General features: G+C 41.8%; 3 protein-coding genes across 4 annotated transcripts; 1 reads left to right on the top strand and 2 right to left on the bottom strand.

Annotated features, from left to right (window-relative positions):
• The first annotated feature begins 8 nt into the window (after positions 1-8).
• LOC112902588 (5'-3' exoribonuclease 2-like) lies at positions 9-8421 on the top strand. The gene is made up of 20 exons (XM_025971711.1): positions 9-531; positions 4052-4171; positions 4268-4330; positions 4421-4567; positions 4637-4801; positions 4921-4998; positions 5112-5222; positions 5298-5383; positions 5496-5535; positions 5671-5766; positions 5829-5924; positions 6033-6103; positions 6321-6449; positions 6537-6613; positions 6694-6734; positions 6913-6987; positions 7073-7209; positions 7316-7375; positions 7465-7540; positions 7710-8421. The coding sequence occupies exons 1-20, from the start codon at positions 499-501 to the stop codon at positions 8025-8027; spliced, it is 2019 nt and encodes a 672-aa protein (XP_025827496.1). The 5' UTR covers positions 9-498; the 3' UTR covers positions 8028-8421.
• A 5429-nt stretch (positions 8422-13850) lies between these two features.
• On the bottom strand, positions 13851-17138 carry LOC112902706 (protein SMAX1-LIKE 3-like). The gene is made up of 3 exons (XM_025971875.1): positions 15714-17138; positions 15408-15591; positions 13851-15168 (listed from the first exon to the last, which is right to left on the bottom strand). Exons 1-3 carry the CDS (start codon positions 16925-16927, stop codon positions 14083-14085), a joined length of 2484 nt encoding a protein of 827 aa, XP_025827660.1. The 5' UTR covers positions 16928-17138; the 3' UTR covers positions 13851-14082.
• A 3057-nt stretch (positions 17139-20195) lies between these two features.
• LOC112902978 (protein NCA1-like) lies at positions 20196-25023 on the bottom strand. 2 transcript variants are annotated; one of them, XM_025972181.1, is made up of 8 exons: positions 24750-25018; positions 24234-24551; positions 23918-24146; positions 23627-23772; positions 22486-22573; positions 22261-22407; positions 20704-20853; positions 20196-20614 (listed from the first exon to the last, which is right to left on the bottom strand). In XM_025972181.1, the coding sequence occupies exons 2-8, from the start codon at positions 24497-24499 to the stop codon at positions 20567-20569; spliced, it is 1074 nt and encodes a 357-aa protein (XP_025827966.1). In that variant the 5' UTR covers positions 24500-24551; positions 24750-25018; the 3' UTR covers positions 20196-20566. The 2 variants fall into 2 exon arrangements, with proteins under 2 accessions (XP_025827966.1, XP_025827967.1); XM_025972182.1 differs by lacking the exon at positions 22261-22407 and having other exon boundaries at positions 24750-25023.
• Between the last annotated feature and the right edge of the window lie 360 nt (positions 25024-25383).

Raw genomic sequence — 25383 nt, forward strand, 5'->3', positions numbered from 1 at the left:
GGTTATTACTAATCCCATCTTGAGGCCCAAAAGAAATGCATTATGATACACATACTAGTTTGAATAATACGGAATTAATGCCTAATATAAAGCTAGCTCGGCAAACATAAAACGTTAACTTATATTAAGGGCTGTATGACTACCTGTTTTGGCTACAAATAGAGAGCGATGTCCTCCCAGTTAAAGTACTCGTCTTCCTACTCCAAGGCCCGCCCATGAATACAGATGACCTCTGTTCTTCGGTAATGCTCGTGGCTTTCAGGGAGGCGGTGCCTAATTTTTTTTATTTTTTAAAGATTCCATTGCAATCCAAGATTCCTAGTGCTCCGCTTAAGGGCAGGTGATGGCGTCACCCGCCCCTAAAATTGGTGGCCATTTAATTTTTTTTAATTTCTAGGGACGCGTGATGATATTTTTAGAGTGCGGCTCGGAAGCTACAGTAACCCCGCTTCTTTTGTAGGAGCGGGTTACTTTTGGGCCGCTCCAAGAAAAAAAGAGATGCTTCTAAAAATCATTTTTGTAGCGGTGAAGGTCAGTAATTGTAAAACTCCATTTTTCTTTATATTACATGTCACATTTACTTTGTCATAAGTTATTTATCCAACTTGGAAGGTATATGTACAAGACTTTATTACTGAATTTGAAAAGATTTTGACTCGTATATCCAAAACTTTATGTATTCCTAACTTTCAATTTACATGTTCAAAACTTCATATTCGAATTTAAATGAAAAAATAAAAAACTTTGCATGTAGAAATTAAAAAAAGTTGAAATCACACACCTAAAAGTTTGTATGCCTCTAAATTTCAAGTGATTTAGAAAAGCTTTTGTATTAGGAATGTATAAACTTTGAAATTATTAACTGAAAACTTTAAGTACCTCTAGTTTTCAAATCGCAAAACAAAACAACTTAATACTTGGGATTTAAAAACTTTGAAACACCATATCTAAAACTTTGTAGATCTCCCACAATTTTTTATACTAGCCGTACAACCTACAAGCACGGTGCAGCAACATCATGCTTCAAGCATTTTACTCCTAGATCCAAAATTTTTGTAGTTACAAACTTTGCACTCCGAATTTGGAAACTTTCTACTAACTCATTATAAACTAGGTACTCTCATATACAAAATTTTGTAATTTCAAATTTTGCAGTCTTAAAATTTGAACTAGCACAGTTAAAAGTTTGTACTTTCAAATCTAATACTTTATATTTGCAGATTTAATACTTTGTATTCTAGATCCAATACTTTGTAAAATTTGGTACATCTCTAACTTTCAAGTGATACATAGAAAACATTGTACTATGAATACACAAACTTCAAAATTATGTACACAAAAGTTTTTTATAGTTATTAATTTGACTTGATCTCACATGTAGGCTTGATAAGTGCAGTATTAAAAAGTCTTGTTTAGGCATAGTGGCATAACATGGCCACAATTTGAAACCACCTGGTTTAGTCAAGCAACCTATTGTGCAAAGTGCCTTAGCAACAGATTAGAGTTCAAAGCATCGATTTAGAGTAGATATGATCCGTTCGCAGCAGAAAACATAGCTAGCTAATAAGGCAAAAGCATTAAGCCCAGCGTGTCCATTCGCTGCTATTTGCTAGCAGCGCACGCGTGCCAACTAAGAAAAACGCCTACAAGTACCAACAGGTCACGCTTGCATCCAGGCTCCCGCTGGTGTACCTGGGCGTGCTGGCGGGTCCAACGTGCTTTCCGCACCGTTCCTCGCAAACGTTGTAAGAAAAATTGATCCCATTAGGTAATTAATTATGATTTTGATGATTGAATGATAATATAGTTATTGGACCTAATGAATTTGCTGACTGAATCTTTGTAGGATTTTTAGATCCCATGGATAAAGTTCAAATTACACCAAGATCATCTAAATCAAGTGATCCAAATCATAGCAATAGAAAGTCATAGCAAAAATCTAGAGAGAATAATTTTAGGGCGTCCAAGTGATCGTAGAAGAAGTCCAAAGTATCGGAATCCAATACTATCATTTTTACATGCAGCAGATTAATAAGTTGATTAGAAGATGAAATATAATCCAAGTAGTACACAGGATGATCCCCGGTACTCTGTCCAAAGCTAGGTTGTGGATCAGCGGTCGTTCATCTGGGACACCACCCAGTAGCATCAGAAGATTTGACGGAATACACTCGTGGTACGTGGACTAAGGATCAGACCAACCTAGAGACGTTGCCAAGTTCCACGAGGTTTTTGGGAATTTCTCTTCAGCACCGAACAATCCACTACTCCAGTGGACTAATAATGCAGGCAATCAAAAAGGAACTTCGGGCAAGGGGTACAACTCCATATGATTCGAAAGGGGGGACCGATTTCGATGCCTACCCTATGCAAGGACCGGATCATCTGGTGCTACTGCACAACATACAATGACTCTATTGAGTTTGTTGTTAGGCTATAAATACCTCCTCTACTCGCACATTTAGAGTTGATGGAGTCTAGAGTAAGAACATACACATTGAGAAGACATCCAAACTAACAAAGTGCTCAATTTGATTATCCAAGATAATGTGCACAATTAGTTAATAAGAACAGTCCAAATGACCAGATCGGCTTACATTAATTGTGGATGCACATTAATGGCCGCCATGTGGACTCCAGAATGCATGAAATCATTTTAGTACCTTACCCATCATAATAAAATGCCCGAGTAGTTAGCTCTTGCTGCGGTCTAAATAACCTTTGTCTTTTAACAAATCTCAAGCTTTTTGAATAAAATAAACTTTTTTTTGTTGAACCATGTGATTTGATCTGCTGGTTCCATAACGTGAGATCTTTTGGGAAAAAGAAGAGATCCGCCTCAACCCTATTTGAACCATTATTTTTCTTTTTTTTCATGTTACATAGTGAAACAATATTTGAATGATTTTTTGAAGAATAATATTTGGATAACTTATTCGTTATGATGTGAAAAAACCATTGGAACCCCTAAACTATCAACATACATAGGAAATGCATTAGAAATAAAAAATTGAAACTTCAGCTTAATTCAGTCCAAAAGAACTGTTACCATGCAACCCAATATAATAATAAGAAGAGATTTCCCTTGATACAAATGTCAGCTTGAATCAGCCTATTATTGAATTTTGGCCCATTACTCTAGAGCCCCAAAGCTTAACGTTAGAAAAAAGTTACTTTTAATTTGGCTTAGAAACTTCCCGAACCGAAATTAGGAAAGTTACTCTTAATTTGGCTCAGAAACTTCCCGAACCGACACGTATTTGTCCGGCTTGAGCGCTCTCTTAGACGGGCCTTAAGAGCCTGCTTGGTTGGATGCTAAAATATTGGCATACTAAAATATGGGCATACCAATTTTTTTACCAAAATCTTGGCAAATTTAGAATAGCACTTGGTTATGTAGGCTGCCTTTTGGCCTTCAACTAAACAAGTGCTAAAATTTATAAATTTAGCCATATTTTGATAATACTAATATTTTGAAAGCAAACTAATCACATCATAAATCATTGTCCGTTCCGCTTGCCCCCACCCACCCCACCATTTAACTTTACTATTCAACCTTTTGACGTGTTGAGTTTTTATTATTTATTTTGTAAAAATGGAACTGATATTGTTATATATCTGTCTTACAAGTGTTTCATGAAAATATTGCACATCTACAACCATTTACTGTTAAAGGTTAATTACTTCCTACAATTCAAAATTATATGATAGTTCACGAAAGGTCTTCCTCTGAATAACAATAGAGTATGGATTTTGTGCAAATATCTATGAAAATATGACATTTTAAATAAATACAAGTAAATATCATAGAAGTACTTCAATTCTCATGACCAATCCAGGTACATTTATTTTACATAGCTGTTCTATGTAATCCTTTATATACGGACCGGCAAACTTAAAAAGGGAAGTTTGACTGGTAGTAAAGTCAACATCCTTTTTTCAATACTAATGTATTTTATGAGGGACTATTTGACCATGAATTTTACTGAAGTAACTGAATTTGGTCAGCTTGATCATTCCCTTATAAGGTTTGCATACGTCTATTTTGAAGGTGATACTATCTGACTCAAATGTACCTGGAGAAGGTGAGCACAAGATAATGTCTTTCATCCAGGCACAACGCAGCAGGGAGAACTATGATCCAAATACTCATCACTGCTTGTATGGATTGGTAGGATGAACTAAATTTTTTATTTTTTCTGCAGCGCTGAATTTCTAAATATTCTCTGTTATTATGTATGTTTCACATTTACTCTGAATATTGCAGGATGCAGACCTAATAATGCTCGCTTTAGCATCTCACGAGCTTCACTTCTCAATTTTGTGTGAGGTCTGTTATTCCATTTGCGATGTTAACAAATGCAGTTGCAGAATTTCGTAATTACTGGATTCAAAATACTCATTTTGTTAATTTGAGCAGAATGTGCTACAACAAAATCATCAAGAAAACTCTATCACTCTAGCTAAAGAATTGTTCAAAACTGAAGAGCTTAAAAAATGTAGAGGCTGGTTCCCCCGCGCAACAGAAATGACTCCTAGGGGCAAGTCTCCTAAGAAACCTTATCAGGTTTGTTCATCAGAGATAATAATATGGCCTTTCCATGTTAATTTTTCTTATAACACCATCTTCTTGCAGTTTTTGAACATATGGGTTCTGAGGGAGTACCTGGAGCTTGATCTGAAGATACCAAACCCAGTTCTCAAAACAGATATCGAGAGGCTTATAGATGATTTCATATTTATTTGTTTCCTGACAGGAAATGATTTCATTCCACATATTCCTTCAGTGGAGATACATGAGGTATGCATATCTTGTCATATTCTTATAGCTTAACAGGAAGCAGTATTTTTGGCACATCCTTTCACATGTTCGACACTGCAAAAAGTTGAATTGCCTCTGATTTATCTTTAATATGACAGTGCGCAGTTGATCTGTTACTGGAAGTGTACAAACAAACCTTCAACAAAATGGGGGGCTATATTGTGAACACGGAAAAGGTGCCTGCAGAATCAAACTCTTAATTTCATTGATAACTTTCTTTCAAAAGGATTCATTGATAATTAGCTATTGAGTTATGTTTTTGATGTACTTTTGTTGCTACTGAAAACAGTTGAAAGACAAACATGCTGCATATCTTAAAGTCTCAAGGTTAGAGAAGTTTTTTCATGAACTGTCCTTGTATGAAGAGAAAATTTTCCTCAAAAGATATGAGCTGCGAGAGGTACGTTATGAAACCCTACAATCCTGGGGTCAAAGTGTACACTAGTACCTATTGGGACATGTTGATTACATGCAGAGGCTACAGCGCAATATACTGCGTCAAGCTGTAGAGAAGGAATGGAATGAAAGAAGCTTTGACAATATGGTGAGGGCTAGATACATGTAAAATTTTTGCTCTGATTATATATATGCTCATTTTTTTTCAATTTCAAGCTTTCTTCTACTCAGGACCAAAATCCTGATGGTCCAGACTTGACAGTCAATTCATTTTCAGCGCAATGCAGCATTTCCACCTGCAGTCCGACAGTTCAGATGTAGTGAAGACCTCACCTATTTTCGCTACTTTTCAAGGAGAACTGGAAATGCCTTATTAATTACCAACCTTGTTTCAAAGAAGTTGTACATATTATTTTGTGTTTTCTGTCTAATTTGACTCTCCTTTTGCTTAGATGACTGCAAATACCTTAGAGCTGAGGCGAAACTTAAAGGATACCCTCCGTAACAAGCAAGACCTTATAAAAAGTGGAGCCTGTAAACATGACACGGTTAGTAACGCTTATTTCAACAGATATTTCGTGTGTGCAACTTTTTGACATATCTATTGCAGATAAGACTGGGAGTAGCTGGGTGGAAATCTCGATTCTACAGGGAAAAGTTTGGTGTTGAAATATTCAACGAAGTTGGGAAACTGAAGAATGACATGGTTACGATTTTTTTTATTTCTACGTGCAAATAAATTTATCATACCAGTGACACGCTGAAGGGACATCATCTTATTGTTTTAGCTTTCTTTTTCACTTGCTTAATTCATGTTCAAAAGTATCTTGAAGGACTTTGTTGGGTGCTGCAGTACTATTTTGCAGACGTGCCATCATGGAGTTGGTAGGATGAACACTTTTATGATCTGAACTTTATTTTATACATTGTACTCGTATGCTTTCATTGTTTTAAAATCTAATGATGAATAGTCCAAATAATTGCTATTCTTGATAAATAGTGCCGCATAAATGATATATGACTGCTAATGCTTATGGATATGTAATAGCTAATGTTTCCATTCTGTGTCATTAGGCTTAACATGTCTGTTACTGTTCTGCAGGTATTACCCTTTCTATGATGCTCCTTTTGCATCTGATCTAAAAGGACTATCTCAGTTCAATATATCTTTCACCGTGCACAAGCCACTAAGACCATTCGATCAGCTCATGGCAGTCCTTCCACAAGAAAGGTAAGTTAATCGTTCTTTGTTTTATGATGCACATTCTTAATTGCAACTTTTTTAATTGAAATTTTCTTAGTTTACATTCTTTTACAGCTCATTTGCACTACCGAAGTGTTACAGAAAACTGATGGAAAATGAAGAGTCTTCAGTTCAAAAATTCTATCCTTCAGGTATATTTACTACTCTGGAGTCGTCATATAATCTGAATATCATATTACTGAAGTAAATGGGAATTTATTTTTCTCTCCAGATCTGCAGATTGATACCCATGGGAAACGTTTCTTGTGGCAAGTCATTATTTCATATATGTGATTCAATAATCTCAAACTAGTTTACTCAAATTTGATGCACATTAGCTGGGCACTAGTGTGGCTAACCCTCACCATTTGACCGATTTTTGTAGCCCCCATTAGTAGAAGTAAGAGCCTTCTTCACTCATGCAAATTTTCTCTGAAATAAATTGGTTCAGGCTATTGCAAAGCTGCCATTCATTGATGAAAAGCTGCTGATTTCGGCTACAAAGACGGTGGAGAATGAACTCGCAGTAAAAGAAATTGTCTATCTTCTATATGCAAATGGTCTTCTAAAATATGTAGCACATAGGCGTTATAACCTTGTTTATGTTTTAGGTGCATGAGATGAGTAGGAACACTGTTCGTCAAGAGAAGATCTTCCTGAGGAACTCAAATACTCTGGCAAGCAATGCAGCCATTGGGCAGATATTTGATTGTTCATCGAAAAAGCTTCCAATAGATCCAGCAACCAGGTGTATCAAGTCTGTACTGATGCTACATTGATGCATTATGAATCCTTTTCTTCTGTACTGATGTACTTGGTGGATGGATATCGCCTGTCAACAACAATGGTGTAAGCTCTGGTTTCTTCCGCTCACCCATTAGAGATCTTGAGGACCTTAGGAATGACCAGACAGTGTATGTTTTCTCTTGAACCTGTCATACTCAGCCGGTGCGTTCCTGAGGAAGAAATTATATTTTGTTTCATGATCTTGTGTTTGTTTCAGATCATTCATGTTCTTCAACCCAGAGCCAGTGAAGATCCTTCCAAGACTACTTGAACATGTCAAAAGACCTGAAAAGGTTAGCCTCACATGTCTCTTGAGCTGCTCATTTCATTGGTATTGGGGCATTTGCCATCATAATGGCTATCCACCTCTCAAATAACTAATGTGTTCTGTAGATTTAACTGAAGCTGACATTCCAACAAGGCTGCTGTGGCACACCTACCCAGGTTCCCGCCCACCGGTAACCATCACCGCCACAGCAGAGGCGCAGCCCAGGATCAGCAGCTTTGGACGCGGGAGAGGGAGAGATATCACACATCACAGCCGAGACACAGCAGTTGGGTGGCAACTATGGGAGAGGTTTCCATGGGGCTGGCATGGCACAAAGCCGTGGTGGTGCGTACACTTTCCAGCCAGGCGGAAGAGCTTGTGCAGGAAGAGGGCAGTACGGTGGCACGTTGCAGGGGCAGCAGGCGGCATGGCGCCCAGTTGGGGCGTGGGCAAGAGGTGGAAGTGAGAATGGAGGCGGCCACGGCGGGAATGGGCAGCCCCGTGGTTGGTAGAACAGAACAGACGTGATGCAGTGATGATGAACCACCATAGTTTTTGGTCTCACGCACCTCGCCATATTTTGTCTGAAACTTTGGCGGTGCTACGCTGTTCAAGAATTGCGTCGTCTGTGATCTGTTAAACGAGAGGTGCATTTTGTTTGAGACAACTGATGGATCATGATTGTTGTAGCTGCTAATCTTGGGTCTGGCTGCTTGTTCGATCTCCTCCCGTTTGTGCCTGGCTTCTGACTAGCAAATCCACTGCGCGTGCTAGGGCATGTTTATTCAGCTTCATATTGCCATATATTGTTACGATTTGAGGGCAAGACTACTGTAATTTTGTATTGCAATCTGGGTGTTTGTTTGAGCTTGGGACTCTGATAATGGCCAATACTCCTTTTGAAAACATGCAATTCCATTTATTTTCCTTTCCCCCATGTTCTGAATGATTTTAAACATGACCTCCTTACTTTTTCTCAAACAGAGCTGCCATTTCGTTCTGCGTTGAAATGGCTCTGCTTTGGATCATCATCAGGTAAATTGCGCGGGATTCTCTCTTTGAAATGACTCTGCTTCTTTGCTCTCCGATGGGCCGCCGGAAGTTCCATTAGGCCGAATGTCACACCGCAGTCCAAACCTTTTTTTTCGGATGCGCAGTCGAGTCGGATAAGGCCAGGGCCCAGGGCTCCTTCGTGGGCTTACCATGGTTCTTTGGACTGTTGTTTGGTTCTATTGTGCATAGGCCAGGCCGACGATCTTCTTTCTTGCCGGGTAGATTAAGCACTGAACAGGGCCCAGTTCCTAACCTTTTTAGGTTTTTTTTTTCAAGATACGGTACTACCTATGTTCTAAAATCTAAATTATAGTTCATTCTAATCTTATTTTAAGTCAAATTTATCTAACTTTAACTTAGTTTAAAAAAATAACATCTACAATTACAACATCAAATATGGAAACTTTTTCCAATCTCCGAGTAGTATGCAGAATTTCAGATCATGTTAGCTTAGCTTATGAGAGAAGTTGGCAGGAGACAGCTTCTACCTCGCAGTTCTTCAATTTAAATTTCAGATTCTATAAAAAGATGGTGGGTGAGAAATCTTGATGTTCAGGAGTTCACTGGGTTTTTATTTTGACAATGTGTGTGCGACTTGCAGTGAGGTGCACGCAGAGAACATTATTTGAGATGCCTCTTTACCAGTGTTTGCTTCTTTTATTTAGGCATCATTTAATTTGAAAAAAAACGATTAGCTGACTGATTGTGGCCCGGTGAGTAGGTAGGTCCACGGAATATATAAATATCTAAATAGAACTCCCCAGTAGTAGCCTCAAATGATGAACTAGCCACATTTGAGATGCCTAGCTATTATTATCTAGTGCTCTCATAGCTTAGGTTTTTATGAAGTTGAATACAGGCAGAGCAATCTAGTATGCTTTAATTGGTAGTCACTATGGTTTCACATTAGAGGTTTACCATTGTCAAATTTATTTCCTTGTTAGATTACAAAACATGTTTGTATCTTTCTTTGTGAGCTTCACCAAGGTTCTTTTTCCTGGTTAGATTTAGAAATATTTTGTCTAGATGTTGGTAGGATTCATAAAGTTATTTAGGTTAGAAATCATTAAAAAACAGTAAAACTTGAATAGCTAATAAGTTCACGGGCTGGAGATAAGCGAACTCTAACCGTTGATATCCGCCACAGGGTAAATCACTGCCTCTCAGGCCTCCCCGACAAGTTCTACCATGCATAGAGGCCAACGATGGACAATAACTACTCCGAATACAAGTAAACTTTCATCTTACTCTCCAAGTGTTGAGGGACTCTTCCCAAAATCTGAAAACAAAAGGTGCTGAGTCCTACTGGTGGATCAAGACCCCAAACATATCCAACGTAACTTTAAATAGCTATTTGTAGGTCACCTTAATTAAAACCAGATGGATCATCTACTTAGTTATCTAACATTACACCAATATTCTGCGAAGAGAAACAATGTATGTAGGAATTGTAACCCACTTGTTAAAAGATCGAATGACTTATTCAACATCCATAGGCACCGATGCAATTATTGGAATTTATATGCATATATACTTGGAGGCTAAGGGATTACATAGATTATATGCCTATTACCTAATGAGATATGGCCTTTCAATTAGCGAATAGGACAACAAGAGAATAACAAGCACGAATTTGTATAGCTTGCTACTTGGAATCCCGCAGGTTCTCGTGTTGTTGCATTGGTCTCCAACCTACCAAGTGATAGATGATCACATCACACTGAAATGCTTTAAGAAGCACCAATGAATTCTATAGAATAGTAGTTATAATTACAGATAGGATAACAAAAATTTTATACTGCTGCCCCCTGCGTGATGTGTGCGTGTTTGAAGTTTCCTGCTAAGGTTAACAGGCGAAAGGTGGCCTATCTTTGCGAAAGCACTTGTCTTGAGTTTGCAAAAAGTTGGCAGCACTTTGGAAAGGTATGGGGGGAAAAGGCAAGGTGTCATGAAAGTTGATACTATACAGCCACCATTATCTCCAAATTGTCCTGGTCTATCCCCTCCTAACCGTAAAATATTCGGAATATGTAAGGTGCAAGTTAGGCCCCTTCTGCAGTCAGTTTGATGTGACTGCTGTCAGCACCCAGCATGTGTGTAACTGGCCGTTTAGTGTGTACAGGTAACAACAGTGTCAATGTGACTTTAACTGAGCTCAGTAACTGGCCGTTTTCTGTCAACAGAAAAGGAATTGTCAAGCAGGTCGCTCTATAATATAATATTGTCATCTTTTTTGTACCACGGAAGCACAACAAATGTGCGCCCCTTTTTCCCAATTCGTGCAGTGGCACGCTAAATTAAAGAGATGCGGGGCGGCACTTTTGTGACGTCTCACTTTATCGTTGGATTGGACAAAACTCGAGGCCATCGCCGTGACAACACATGACAGCCACTAGCTTAGGCTGGCGAAAGGATAAGACACACATTTAGGAGCAGGCCCTTTGATTATAAACAAAGCCTCATCAGGAGCTGCTGGGGGCTGATCTGGCATGTAACCATATGTAGAAAAGTAAAATTCTCCAAGAAAAAGAGGAGCCTACCCTAAAGAGAGCTGATGGATTGATCAAACAAGCATAACTAGTAGGACACATCCTTTTTCAAACAGAATCATGCATGGAGAGGACCCTTCCTAGTTCTAATAGCTTATATATTAATAGATGCATAGTTTAATTTTGCTATGTATTTAGACATACAGAGAGAGTAACTATATGTACAAAACTTCAAAGTCGCATAAGTACAGTTTTACATACACATGGAACTTAACAGGGAAACGATCGAAGCATGGAATTACTTTCTAAGTAATCTGCTAGTGGTGGTATATATACGCTTACTCATTTCTATGCATGCTACTCCCTTGTTCTCTAAACATACGATGCTTAGAAGTTAGAACAAATTCAACTAATTAGTTCAAAATTGAGTTTCATGAAGACAGATTCCTTAAAGGCGGCAAGTCCCAGCATGGTTGCACGCACTAAGCCCATGCAGTTTTCTTGTCCGCGCGCGTGTGGTACCAAACCAAAGCCATCAAGATACGGCGGTATGGCAAACCTTGGATTTGGCAACAATCTATACGTGCCCACGAGCGAGATTCTAGGCCATGCATGCATATCCCAGCAGGGCCGGAAAACCTATAGATCAGCTGTGGCAGCGTACGCATGGTAGACAGCAGAGAGGGACATGCGTGCATGGTCGCCTTTTTGGACCAGACGCGCATCACGCATACAAACCTTTTGCCCCGGCCCTGAACAAACCCTAGTACCTGCCGACTGTTTGTACGTACACACGACATGGATGCCATTTTCTTGCTATTTCTTGTGTTTCTTATTTGTCACACAAGCAATTTTTTCCATGCAAGATATAGCTAATGAGAAAAGATTTCTGCATAATACATAACACACTATTATTAATTGTGTCCCACTGTACTGTTTAGAAAGTAGCTAGTATGTAGTAGGGTGCAAAGATTTCTGCACAAGCATGGCGTATACGTAATCAGCATGTTATGCTTTTGAGAAGAAAGTAGCTAGCTAGTATGGACGCATTTCTCCCCTTTTAAGACGAAAGGAGTAAGACGGGAAGGGATAAAACCCAAACGAGCATGCATTATGGGGTACACGTACGAAGTAATTTTAAGTGTATGTATGGTGCTTGTGAAAAGAATAGACGACCAGCATGTGATAAAGATTAGAGGGACAACACATACACATACACATGCAGTTGTGCACCACAATCTCTCTCAGGTTTCAACAGAGATAGATGTCGTCATTTCTTATCCAAGAAAAGTCGTACACGACAAATTCCCAACTTACACCTGTTCCGCCTATTTTAGTGAGACGCTGGGGTTGCTAGCAGGATATATTATCTTTCCAAGATTCTAAAGCACAATGCTTTAGGGTCTAATGACCAAAGGATGCTAGCTGCTTATCTCTCTACCCAGTTAACCCTTTCTTTTTCCCTCATGTTAAGCTGCTAGCTTTCCACACCCACTACTTTAAGATGGGAATGTGGATTTGTTTTGGAAATCTAAAGCACAGAAAGGAGCTCCTCTCTTTTTCTCAGATGGCATCGACATACACTAAAAGCATATACCTTTTGATCATGCTCCGCGTAGTAAAGATTGCTCCTCTTGCCTTCTAAAAGTGCCTTCTCCTTTCTACAAACCCCAAAGTCTTTAACCATACCGATAACATAATTAATTCTACGCTGTTCTAAAACCTGTTCACCATGGCTGTAAGTGTTGTGTCAACGTAGACAAGCACATAGTGCTCGCTGGATGTAAATGGTTGTATCGTCAGCGGGTTTGCCTACCACAGCTAGCGCGATCTGATTCTACGGTGATCATATGATCCTAATTTAATATCCTTTCACAAACCATTTTGGCTCTTAACCATTTTTGGCTCAAAAATTTACTGAATTTTAGCCTAGCCTTTTTCTAGCCCGATCTTTAAAATTTCTACCTAGTCTAAATTTATAGTCCCTTTACCATTCCTAGTTGTGAGCGAGGTTGTTTGTTTTGCAGCCTAAAAAAGAAGAGATGCCAATCCTTGGTAAATGCTTTTTGTGATGGGAACTCTTCATTTCTATAGAATCTATCCGTTTGCAGGAGTAACATCGTCTCAACTTACATTATTTTGTATAACTTTATGATAAATTCCGAGTGAATAAAGATGCATGCATATCCTCAGGCGAACTAGCAACATCTGTACCTAATTTGGTCTCCACGATAGCACCAAGAGAATATAAATACATCATCATGCTACCATATAATTGAATTGTAAACACGAACAATATATGATTATAATCAGGTGGCTAATAACATGTGCATGATTTATGTACTATTGTTGAAATAATAGTCAAAAATGGGTGATGTCGTGGTAAGCACTTCCATCCTACAAAAGGCTATCTACAACATAAAGGTGTCTTGGGTTTTGTTCTGCCTAAAAAGGCGGCTAATAGCTCCAGTAAGAACGTATCATTCCGTAATGTCATGGCCACACTAACATAAAGATTTGTTTCCACCTTGTGGGGAGCAGAGCGTTGCAGCATTTGTGGCTGGTGATTGCAATGCATGTTTCCACAAACCACATCAACATTAAACTATTCTCTCCATATATATGAGGCATCAGTGTCCAACGCTCTAGTGACCTAACCAAATCGATGTCTCTATACTACATAATTAAAATATTATTGTTGCTACATTATGTAAATTCATTAATCCCACCATGTAAGGTCCAATAAGAAAATAAAATTGAGGCAATGATTATTAGTCAAACAAAACGGAGCACTCATGTATCTTACCATCAATTTCATTGAAAACCCTATATTTTTTTCCCCTTTCTTTCCTAGCTAGCTCCTGATTTCCACAAGTTCATTCGGTGCTTCATAACAGAATTAACATATACATTACACAAAAGGCTATAAAAGATCAGGATTAGCTAGAAAACTAGGGCAAAGAGAAATAAGTAATTAACTAACAACTCTAGGCTAATTTGTTTGATAAAACGAAGCAAAACAAAGTCACAAATCCTCCATTAATTGGAAGAAGAACACACCATCCACAATATTAAGGATCCTCACATTATCGGAAGCACCGTCTCCATCCTCGGCACATGCATTCAAATCCAAGGTAAAACCAGATGACTCCGTCCCATTCTCTATGTTCATGCCATTTCCTCCCTTGCTGCCATTGTCAATGACCTTTTGCTTGAGCCGAGGGGAGGAAGCATTAGACTTTGAATCGAGTGCTTCACAACTCAGTACTACAATGGCATCCTCCAAACTGATATCATCACCATTGCAGCCGCTTATCCTTCCATTGGCGATCGCATTCCTGATACTGATTTCTGAGTCATAGTCCAGTTGCTCGATACCTTCAATCATTATCACCCGATGAGGGTTTTCGAGTATTGCTTCATACAATGTTTGAAAGCAACCATGCCCAGTGTCCGGTGGTCTTTGCCTCTTCAGGCTGAGCAGGTTGGAGCTTGATGAATCAGAGTGAACCTGGGTGAACTCGGCTAGTGAGATGGAGGTGAACTTGCTGTAGGAACCAAACACAAGCCTTGCAAGCTCCCGAGACATTGCTTTCTTGCCATCATCGTCCCCTCCTTGGAAGAGCAACCATGTCGCTGCACTTGGCTTCTCCTGGCACCGTCTCATCCTCCTTGTCATGCCAGAGCGGCACTGGAGCACAACACTTGCAATGTCTGCAACCACATCCTTGTGACGTGGGGTCCGATTCTCGAGCGTGTTGCAAAGGATCTTGAGATTCTCAGCAGTGAGCTCCATGAATTTTGGCGACTCCGCTGAGCCACCTACGGATGAGGTGGATACTGAATAGGATTCTGGACTAGGGTTTGCATGTAATGGTTGATGATCATAAGACTTGGCCAATGGATCGCCATGTCTATGGTTTGGCCAAGGTTGCATCAGCTTGAATTGCCATGGCTTGGAGCTGATCATCAGGTTGGCATTGAAGCTTGGGGCAAAGCCAGAGATGGAAGAAGTGTCTGGAGAGTTAGTAGCCGGTGAGGAGAAGCTCAGTGTGAGCTCCGAGGTGTGCTGTGCTGCTGATCCATAGCAATTGGGGTTCCAATCTTGCAACTGCACAGAAGAAAGTTGGTAATTTTAGAAACAAAATTGTCCTTATTACTCTCTAAACTTTGTAAACACACTTCGAATTATCAAAAGAAAGATGATATAGATAAATGATAATCAATCTTAACATGCTTTATTTTGCTAAATGCCAATTAGACACTAATGTAGCCTCCTCTTATTAAGTTGCTTATTAAACATGTTTTTTGGATTTGCCCCCATCTCTCAAATTACTGCTAGCAATGTACCTGCAAACTGGCGCTGCGGTTCCCTGGTCTGGTCATATCTGAATCTTGGTGCTGGTGAAGCCATGGCGGTACGCTAGGCGTCGTCATCGCGGCACAGGAAATGAGCTCGCTATCACCGGCTGCGGCGCCATTGACAAAGGGCCATGGCCTTCTTGATCTTTCTTGATTTGCTTGTCCAGCATCACTGGAAGAACAAAGCATTGACACATGTTAATCATAAAAAATTAACTGCATTTGACAACCTGATGCAATCTTGTGATCAAACTAGTCACAGTTAATATCAAATTGTCAATTGATTTTAAGCACCTGTCGCTGCTGAGGCTCAACGCGAGGCCGCCGTCCGGCACGACGACGGGGTGTACCTCCCAGACGGCCTCGAGAGATGGCTGCCCTGCTCGGCACTTCATGTAAGCCTGGTTGTTCCCGGACCCTAGCAGCCAGAACCTGTCGAGGCCTCTGCCGGCACCTGCGGCGGTCACCATGCTGCTCACTTCCATGACGGCGTGCTCGACGGGGCAGTAGCACTGGCCAGGCTCAAGGCTGCCGCGCCTTCTCCTCTCCGACGCGGCGGCCCATGCCTCGGCGGCGTATGAGAGGTCCTCGACGACGAGCACGACGCCCTTCCCGGCGGCGCAGCCCTGTCGCACGAGCGCGCGCAGGTCGCCGGCCCTGGCCTCCACCTCCTCCCTCGACATCCTCTGGAAGGACGCCGCCGAGAGGGGCACGAACTGGAGGTTCTTGAGCCGCTCGTGCCGCTGCTGCAGCTCCCCTTTGCTCACCCTGTCCATCACCGCCCTCACCACCACCTCCGCGGTGGCCGCGCTCTCCCCGACGACGACCACGCACCGCTTGCTCCCGCTCGCCATGCAGTCGAGCACGCGCATGGCGTCGTCGTCGGCCCTGGCGTTGGGGCGCCTCGCGTGACCGGAACCTGGTGGAGAGCTCGTCGCGGGGCTGGCCGTCGTCGTGTTCGGGTGGTGTTCCGGAGACGAGACGGCCTTCTCGACGTTGGCCTTGACCTGGGAGCTGGAGAAGCCGGCCTCGCGCATGACGCGGCTGACGCTGGGATCGTCGAGGATGGAGATGATGAGCTGCTCGATCTCGACCTTGGCGGCGAGCCCCGGCTGCGGCGGCGGCGGCGGCGGCGGCTGGCCACCCTCCACGGCGCCCCGGCGCTGGTGCGCCTGCGCGCGCTTGAACGCGGCGACGAGCGCGTTGGACAGCACGGGCGCGTGGTGCCCGCCGTGGTGGTGGAACATGACGGCGGCGGGGCCGGCGGTGGGGAGGCGGTTGAGCGCGACGTTGAAGCAGAGCTCGAGGGCCTTGCACTGGAGCGGGTGGGAGTGGGAGCGGAGGCAGGCGGCGCGGAGGAGCCCCGCCGCCGAGAGCATGGCGCTGGCGACGTGGAGCGGGGTCACCTGCGCGTGGCCGCGCCGCCGGGCCAGGGCCACAGCCTGCCGCACCACGGCCGCCGCCTCCGCGGCCAGCGCCTGCTGCACCGCGCAGCCGCCGGCGCGCATCCTGCGCTTGCTTGTCGAGATCCTCTCAGCAATTTGCAAGCAACTGAACGTGCGGGCGCAACAAGTGCCTGGCAGTCTGGATCCTCTTGCTACCTGTGACGACCCCTTTTAGTAGTCAAGTGGAGTGAAGGTGTCTCTTTGGTTACACACACCTGCAGATTATACTACACAGGTTACATGTAGCTGAATAGCATCAATAATGAGAAAACCAACACGATGAAACTGAGAAAGGGCATGTTCTATGCAGTATATGTCACTACTACACGAAGGCTAAAGTGCGGATCCGCGGTCTCCAACCCACGTGTCATAGAGACATCGATGGCATATTACGAGCATGTATATATAATATATATATAAAAACTTATAAGAATGTGAGTAGGGTGACCTAGTATTTTTGCTGATGTTCTCTTGCTTTGTGTATGTGTAGGTTAGGGCCCAGGGCAAGACAAATTGGCTGGTGGTGTGTCCTGCCCTTTGTGTTTTGATTTTTGAAGCATGCAGTGCATGTGGGGGCAAAAGCCATGCACACGCACTTATATTCTTCTCCCTATCTTGCACTCAACCTCAGGAACTAGATATATACATGGAAAATATGATGTGGCGCCACATGTATAAAGAAAACATTATTTCCATGTACACACACATAGCAAAAGTTCTGTCTGCAAGCATACTTTGCTGCATTGCATTTCCATTTTTTCTTTTTATCGGAGGATCAGCTGATTCAGAAACGTGTAGAGTACATTCTATCCTTTGTAAGGATTTACAGCTCACTACTCCCTAGTCCCCTTGTATTAGTTAAATTAGCGTCCTATATGGTTTCAACTACCATTAGATGTAAAAACCGAGACCACTTATAGACTGCATTATTTGAGAACATATGCATATTTACACTAAAACAAAAAATCTTACAGTTCTTGGGCATAAGACGAGGCACTCCTATGTGGTGAAAAAAGCATTTTCTTGATTCCTTACAATGCAAGTTGTTTGTTGATAATTTGGAGAAATCCAGCCATAGCACATTATAGAAATTGATATTCTCCATGAAGGGCATGGGGAAGGATGATGGTACCAGTTGGATTTATAGCTATGAGATCAGTGTAGTGATTTGTTCTTACCAGCTAGTCATCGTCTTCGGTGAAGTCACCATCATCTTCAACAAGGGTTCAAGATGGAACACGTTCGGAGCTTGGGGTAGGCTAAAGGTGACATCAGTGATGGTGGCAAGAATAAGGGACAAGTGGTGGTCATTTACAGCCACGGGTTCTACGATGGAAGCCGTGAAGATGGCGGGGCTTCTCGTCGTAGATGGGTAAGAAGACTTCTATTCGTCGTAGGGGAGTTGGCGAGGCAGCAGCTTGAGGGTGGGGGAAAGGGAGGCTAGGAGGGTGGAGAGTGCAATATGATGCTCGAGGTAGGGAGCGGGGATCGCGCTTATGTGGAAAGAGGCTGGCGGATCGGATTTGGACTTTTACATTTCCATCCAACATTTAAAAATAATTTTGTGTTTATTAGATCCGATAAACAACTATAAAATCCATATAATTTCTTATTGGCATTAGTATTGGATACACATGTCAGCCGCATCGATAGACCATGGGTGAAGAATTTATTAGCCACCAAGAAGGGTCTAGCCTTTACTCTCCATCATCAGAAACACATTAGTATACGCGGCATGCAGCTTTGTTCCATTTGATTTGTGCATACATGTACACTTGTGTCGTGTGGACCTCAGCATCGATCTACGCTGTACATCCTGCACGCCTGCATGCGCGTATTTTCGGAGGTCCACTTGCAGTACGCGTGCAACACTGCTGATACCGATCGAGTGACACAACCGTATGCATGCACGCCGGTAGCTCTAGCTCGGTCTCCGGCCCTGGTCTGCCACGCACGAGATACAGGCAGGAACGCAGCATCCATCGGGAACTGCGTGCGTACGTGATCCATCGATCTTTGTCTGCTGCTCCCTCGATCGCTACGCACTCTGGATCCAAAGGAGTAGGCTGCCATCATATCGATCCATCTCTGTGCCCGATGCATCAAAAACTCTCTCATCTTTCTCATCAGTTCCTTCAGCTACCGTTTCATACATCCACTCCAAATTCGACGGCTACCAGAGGAACAACAAGCAAATTTGAAAGAATTACTCACAGGTTAAACTTCTTGTTTCGTTTTAAAACTTGTTTTAATTAAGCGAGAAGTTATCCATGAAGATAAAAACTAACCAATTCAACTGCTGCATACACGGCCGCCATGGCGGTAAAATCTTTGGTCAACATCTCTGCCCTGAAGCATTTTCGGTCAAAAGCCGCCTTGGCCCGTCTCTTCGCCCTATATTTGGTCCAAAAGCCACACAAAAGACGGTGTTCATGATTAGAAGCAAAGCAAATTAAAAAAACGCCAAGCAAACGCTACAAAAGAAGTGCCTGGAGGAGAAAGAGGAAAAGAGGGGAGATGTGGGAAAAGCATCGGAAAAGCAGAAAAAAAAAGGAGGAGGATATATACTACTACCAAAAGAAACCAGAGTCACACTTGTATGTGTTTGCATATCCACAAGGCTAGTTTTGGGTGCATTTTGATCGGCCATGGCAGGTTTAGAGAGGGAAAGGCTGTCTCTTTTAGCTGTTTCCCCCTTTCATGATGGATGGAAGGCTTTAATTAGGTATGATATATCCATCTTTTCATAAAGCGAAGGAAGGAATATAGTCATGAAAAGCACTAATGTGGCATTTTCCTGATCAAACTGACAAAGAGAACAGCTAAAACTATATGATAAGCATTGTTGTTTGTTTTCTTTTCTATTTTAGTTTCTTTGAGGAAAAAGTATGCTGCTTGTTTCAGGCACACCGTTTTTTGATGCCATGATACATTAGTAGCTAGGACTATTTATACCTATACCAGTATGATAATCCAGCTCTTTTATGTCCACTTCGAATTATCAGATCAAACCAAATAAAATCCCAAAAAGATGAAGATATACGGCTGCATCAGTATTCAGTAAGCACCAAAATCGTTCAGTTCCAACAGGTTCAGTAGAACCTGTAGACAGACATATCTCCTAGATATGTTGGTAATTAGTCACAGACTGCTGGTGACAAAAAAAAAATGTAAGCATATAGAACTTTGCAAAGCAGACCCTTGCTATTGGTCAAATATCCGTTTGTCACAATTTTACTAATAAGGATACTAATAATGTTATAAGATATGAATGATTCTCGACTTACAGATTCCTGATCCACTAATATGCAAACAGCTTGACATGCGGAACTGAAGAAGCACAACGGTCATACATTATTATTCCTTCATCTTAGTCAATGTACAAAGGGATTACATTCACACATGACTTGTGAGAAGTTTCATCTTCCGCAACGCACCATTTCAGGTTCGCGCCCAACTGCGGAAACAGACTAGGGGGTTGGACGGCTGCACATATAGGCAGCCATCCAGAGTCCTCTCCACGCCCAGCACACGGAGGATATATTTACAATGACAGAGCTCATATTTTGTGTCGCTTTCAAGAACACCCTCTAATTACCACAGGGAAATTCCTTCAGTATGCATCACATGAAAACTGGAGTTCTTCAACCCATCTTGGTGAAAATGTATCTTATGGGTATGATTTTAGGATGCCACTGTGCTTTATTTAACTGCCAATTGGTTGTGCAGGAAGTCTAAAACAGATAGGCGCTGAAAAATACAGGATCAAGGTTAGCTCACAAAGACACATAGGGGGTGCAAGTATGGGAGGACATATGATGGGGATAAATAATAGTTACCCTTTGCTCAAGACTAGATTGCTCAGGACCAAGCTTCAGTTTCTCAAGGCATTCAATTGCTTCCTTAAAACCCTCGGCTGCAGTGCTTTCATTCCCAAGGTTTCTATCAACATCCGCAACTTTTGCAAGAGAAGTCGCTAGATCAATTACCTATATCCAACAGATGTCAAATTATCAAATGATTGTATGTGCATCTTTAGTAAATTAACACTATGAATCATCTATCTATTCTGTGCAACAGCTTAGCTCGAAGAGAAACAGTTAAAACTAAGCTGATTAAATCAAGCTTGACTGCTCAAACAAAACTAGTCCGAAAAGGTTTTATACATGAGAAATGATACATTCTAATAAAATATCAAAAGCAAGCACCAAAAAGGAATCTACAATTGACATTACAGGACTGCTGTTTGGACGATAAGCAGCCTTTGTATCCTATAGAAAGGTCAGGTTTCATAACACATCTGCAGGGAAGCATATCTTTAATCAACTTCGATTTGAATGATTTAAAAGTTAAATAATCAAGAGAATGTGTTAAGAAAATACAAAACGCTTGATGTAATCTGACAGGAACTTGCACTTTCTTCAGAAGTAAAGATAGAAGTATATCTTGCCCATGTTTCCTGATCATTATTCTGTTTCTCTTTGCAATCAATTCTTTTGTGGTACAGTACAAATTAACTAGAGATTTAATGCATGTTTCTCATCCCGAACATGCCCGTTGGCCATTGGTAGCAACTTGACTATGTTATCCTCAACTTGTTGTACAGGTCCATATCATCTGAAATCCTTGATATAGTGATGCAGAAAGCTCAACAGCCAAGACCATTTGGATCAACATCAAGATTCAAGAATCTCTTCCAAGACAATAAGAAAATCCAATATGTCAATCACCCACTATTGGCATCTTCTAACAACCCTAGATGACACTTTGGCCCACTTTGAGCAGCTGGTTTCAGTTGAAACATTGATGCTCCTGAGGTTGCAAGGTTCCATCTGTAAATGCACCTCAACAAGGGGCAAAGCACCAGCCAGGGCTTCAGGTGATGGTTATAGTCCAATATCAACATAACCACCTTGGACAAGCACACAGGACACATTTCAAAGATGCAACCCCCATCTCTTCACATCATCTTTCAAGAAATTGCCCATGCTGGTGCACGTGGCATGGACCATGATGCCATTCTGACAAGAGGGTGTACATTCCCAATGTGACAAGAACTGCCTCCACTTAGTGTAGTTCAACACCAAAAAGGTCAAGCACAAAGGGAAGTGGGCTGACTAGGTCACATAATCTACAGATACCCTACCTTTTACTGTGTATGAGCAGTTAGGCCACATAATTGCTTGTATACCCCAGTTATACCATACAATCACCAATCGGTGGGGTACCAATCACTGATTTTAAAATAATGTCAATAAGAAATGGCTGGTACTTTTTCCAACAAGCAGGGACAAAAGGGAAGGATGCATAGTATTCCTTCCATTTCTTGTTTAAGATAAAGAAATAATTATCTTTATAGATTTGTGCTTAATCATAAGTGACAGCTTAGAAATTACCAGGGAGGCCACTGCTGAGTGTTCTTTTACTGCATTTCTGCGAACATCCAATGAACGGGAATAATAACTTCGTACAGATTGCAGGTCCCCATCATAGTAGCGAATGTCACCAATTTTATTAAGTGAAACTGAGAGAGTATGCACCAACTGTAGATGGATATATAAAACTAAATTAACAGAATGAATTTTTTTAAGCTATCCCGCTCATAATAAATCGAATACAACCTCAAGATCCTTTACGGGCAATTTTGAGAGGAACTCAGCACTTTCTTCATAGTAACTGATTGCTGAAGGAGAATCTCCCAAGGTCCGACTGAAAACATGGAACAGTTGTAAGGATACAGTGTGCAATGAGTTCAGTGACCAATAAACTAAGAAAAAAACAATGGGATAACAGTGATAAAGAGGGCTCATGTGTACTAAACATACTAAAACAAGTGCAACCCCAATTAGATTAATTTGTGGTTGACTGTTATAACAGATTGATAAGAATAAATATTCAAAAGTAGACATGCGTCAAGATTCTATTTCAAAAAAAAAAAAGACATGCATCAAGATACAGTACTTAGTGAACAGAACAGCAAGGGCCTTATAAGACTTCTCATTTCTTTTCTGAAAGAAATGGCTGCAGTATCAGTATCAGTATTAATTCCACAAGCTATTATTGATTTGCATGAACCTTCAATATACGGGTACAGTATCAGTATTAATTCCACAGCAGAGCTCTTGTTGATTTACCGATGCTGACTTATACTACAATGGACCTTAGAAAAAAGAAACCTCACATTCCAGTACATTCACAAGAACTGTTATCTTAATTAGAATTTTGCTCAATGCATGGTTAAAACATCAGCGGAAAGTTAGCAGCTCTTGCAGTCTTGCTCATTACTGTCTAAGACTGGAATGAGCCTGCAAGACTGGAATGGGCCTTTACTCTTGGGACAGAAAGCACTGAGCCTCCAAATTCCAGAACATTATTCATTGTATACAAATTATATCCTTTTGGACATGGTGCACAAACTTAGTTCTAACATGAACAAATATATTTAGACTAACCAAGTGACAATGGCACTAACAGGTTTGGCACAAAAAATACTTTCACTGTACAATATTTCACAATTTCTGCTAACATATTTTCCAAGAAATTTAGTAGTCAAAGTTGCCTCTTTTATAGTATTCCATGTCCGAAAACATAATAACATGTTTATATAGACAGGGAGTGCATAAAGCTAATAAGTGATAAAGATTTACTGGGTTGAACCAACAAAGCGTTAATATTTCCCAGAGTTCCTACCAGTAGTATGCTTAGTTTCCCAAAGTGGGAACAACTATTTAGGAGTAACATAGTCAAGAGAGAGGGCCATACCAGCAATCCCCAAGCATTCCTAAAACAGCTCCAAGTTGAGAGCGCAGGTCTAGATTATCTTCTGAAGATTTCAACTCCTCCCTGATGTCTTCTGCACACATACTAAGCCTTGACTTTGCACTTCCAATGTTCTGAGCACGGAAAGCCTGGAAATGTAGAAGCTACATGCTTAGTTAAAACATCAAGATAATAAAAAACAAGTAGTGTAGACCGAAGAATGTTTAGCTATGAGAATTGACAGGTTAAAACCTCAAAATTATGAGGTAAAATGCAGTCGATTTAATCACTGACCCTCATAGCTTGCTGCACCAGAAAAGCTCCTCTCTCCATTGATACATCCTCATATATCACCTTGTTCTTGCCACCCAATACTTCCTCATCCCCTGAAGCATGTGATCTTTTTATTCGGGCATGTCCGTCAATGAAGCGATCGACGAGGGCCTGAAGTTCAGGATCAGGTTCAATGCCATCTATATCAGCACCACACAATGGGCAGTCCTTGAAGCGCAATACACAAGCCCTGCAAGGAAATCCAGTGACAAACTAGTTTCAGCCAAGGAAGGGGATACAGTGTGCATCTAATCTGGACGAAAAGCGCAGGACGCACTTGCAGAACTTATGGGAGCAGGGGTTGCATCTGCTGCATTCGTGGAGCAGCGCCTGGCAGATCATGCAGCTGAGCGGGCCCAGCTTAAACGTGCCGGAGTCGTAGCCGAACGGGCACCTCGCCGGCATCAATCGGGGATCCGAGCTCTTTCCTTCAGCATTGCCCGTGCTGCCACCCTGATTCTTCCCGGTGACAGGGCATACGCCGCTGACGTTCCTGTCAGATTTCGCGGGGCACACGCCGCTGCTGTTCCTGTTGGATTTCATGGGTCGTGCACCTCCAAGATTGATCCTTGCGCACTGCGCACTGAAGAAGAACCTAATTGAATCATGGATGGGCGGATTTGAGATTAGCAGCCAACGAACGCACAGTTAATTGAATGGAGAGGAAGGAATATTCGGGTTCGATTGCTCACAAATCGAAACTAATAACAAATAGGAAACAAAAGGTTCCCAAGAAGGAATCGAAATCCTAAGACAATCCGTCCAAGCAAGCTCGGGTGGTCGGGTTACCTACCGGCAGCAGAAGAAATCGATGGAAGCCCGGATTGTGGGGATGAGGAGGGGAGCGACGACTCTCGATGAGGCAAAACTTCAGTGGGAAGAGACTCGGGTAGCTCCGCCCTGCCCACGGCGGTGAGGTCGCCGTCTCGCGGATGATGGTGAGGCCGGCGCAACCAATTCCTGTGGCGGTTGGATGGTTGAAGTTGGAGAGGATGACCCGGGCTCAGGTTGTTGCGTTTTCCAGTTTTGCCCCACACGGGGGAGGAGTTGAATTTCCTGTGCCGCCACGATACTCTGGTTGAAATGAGCTTTGGTTTGGTTAAATCTTCCTTTTTTTGCAGTAAATTTCATAAACTACTACATGTAAGGCTATCTCCAGTAAGAGAAGAAAACCGATGCATCGATGCATCGTCCTCGTAGCAGCTGTAGAGTCAATTCAACCACGGGTGCATCTCGAACCATGCAGAGAGAGAGAGAGAGGAGTCCATGCATATCTTTGCATCATCTGCAATCAATGATAAAAACATTGATCCATTTAATGACTATGTACGGAAGCAGCAGGATAAAAGGGATTGGCTGGGCCCATACTCCTAGAGAAGAATAAACCGGTTATAGAAAAATAGAATCCTGCGCATAAGTAGGTATTT

The sequence above is a fragment of the Panicum hallii genome, chromosome 8 (genome assembly GCF_002211085.1).
Source record: "Panicum hallii strain FIL2 chromosome 8, PHallii_v3.1, whole genome shotgun sequence".
Taxonomy (NCBI): Eukaryota; Viridiplantae; Streptophyta; class Magnoliopsida; order Poales; family Poaceae; genus Panicum; species Panicum hallii.